At 38.9% G+C, this 1,287-nt stretch overlaps 1 protein-coding gene across 8 annotated transcripts in view; it reads left to right on the forward strand.

Annotated features, from left to right (window-relative positions):
* Nucleotides 1–1,287, forward strand: part of klc1a (kinesin light chain 1a) — a 43,580-nt gene that overhangs the window by 18,316 nt on the left and 23,977 nt on the right. For all 8 annotated transcript variants that reach the window (XR_004333671.1, XM_032527132.1, XM_032527129.1 and 5 more), the window contains exon 6: nucleotides 864–951. Coding sequence is in view for 7 of the 8 variants with exons in the window: in XM_032527132.1 (XP_032383023.1) it covers nucleotides 864–951 (88 nt within the window). In the remaining variant the exon portion in view is untranslated. The remainder of the gene's footprint in view (nucleotides 1–863; nucleotides 952–1,287) is intronic.

A 1,287-nucleotide genomic window follows, 5' to 3' on the forward strand; every position in this document is an offset into this window, starting at 1 on the left:
GTTATCTCGAGACACTTTACACATAGAGGGGGTCTAGACCACACTTTATAATTTGCAAAGCCCCAACATTTCTAGTAAGTCCCCCAAGAGCAATTAGTGCGATAGTGACAAGAATAAACTCCCTTTTAGGACGAAACTTGGGACCGACCCAGGCTCTTGGTAGGCAGTGTCTGACGGGCCGGTTGAAGCTTGTTAGTGAATGCTGGTGCAGTGTTTTGGTAGTTATCAATTACAGGAATGTTTTTATCCTTGTTGCTTTCATAGCCCAATGTGAATACCTTTTTGGATCCTTCAGAAAAAGGTTTTTTTCTCCAAATAGAAATATGTGATAATGGTTATGATATGTAGTCTTTTTCTAACTTTTTCTCTTCACAATACGGTGTTATGTCCCTTTTAAAGCCTTTTGGTAACAACCCTCAAAGCATTGTGTGACAGGCCTCTATAGGACCACTCATATGACGCCTTCCCACAACAGAAGTGGACCATGGCAAACAGCAGACGCAGCCAAAGATTTACAGTACAGTAATAGAACTGGGCAAGTGTTAATCTCCCATCTTAAGAACAAAAGAACAAAAGAATGACACACAAGAGCTGGACAAGTCTTTTACAGTGGTTGGACCCATGTTTCTTGCTTCCACAAATCTTATCCTTTGAATAGCCAGGAATGAGAGAGTTGGTCAGCTTGTTGTTAGAGAACTGTTGAATTGACTGTGGGAACTTCTGCAAAGCTCTTTGGACCATGTCACCTGAAAATAATGGGCTGTTAGTGGAAATTGTTGACATAGTTTGTTTCTCTTTTTGTGTGCTTTTCTGTCCATCTGTGTCTGTGTATTTCTGTCTGACTCTGCTTCTGTCTGTTTTAGGGATCAGAACAAATATAAGGAGGCAGCCAACCTGCTGAATGATGCTCTGGCCATCAGGGAGAAGACTCTAGGCAGGGACCACCCAGCTGTGAGTACATCTGTCTCTGCATAACACCAAAGTTATTCAGCTGTGCCTAGTTTTTCTGTACAATATTTGTTGTGACATAATCAGTTTTATCAGAATTATAGAGATGTGTTATTCTGCATTTGACTTCAACATAATAGTGTGTAGAGCAGATTGTCCTAGCAGTGAAGTGCAGAAAATATGTATAAATAATATATATAATAAGTACTCAAAAATAGTTGATATTTAAGCAAGTTGACCAAGGGATAATTAAGAAGTTTTTTTAAAGGCATTAGTTTGCTGTAATTAATTGGTCCCATTTATCTGTTTAACTGATTTTTGTGTAAAGCACTTTGAATT

Source organism: Etheostoma spectabile, chromosome 9 (assembly GCF_008692095.1).
Source record: "Etheostoma spectabile isolate EspeVRDwgs_2016 chromosome 9, UIUC_Espe_1.0, whole genome shotgun sequence".
Taxonomy (NCBI): domain Eukaryota; kingdom Metazoa; phylum Chordata; class Actinopteri; order Perciformes; family Percidae; genus Etheostoma; species Etheostoma spectabile.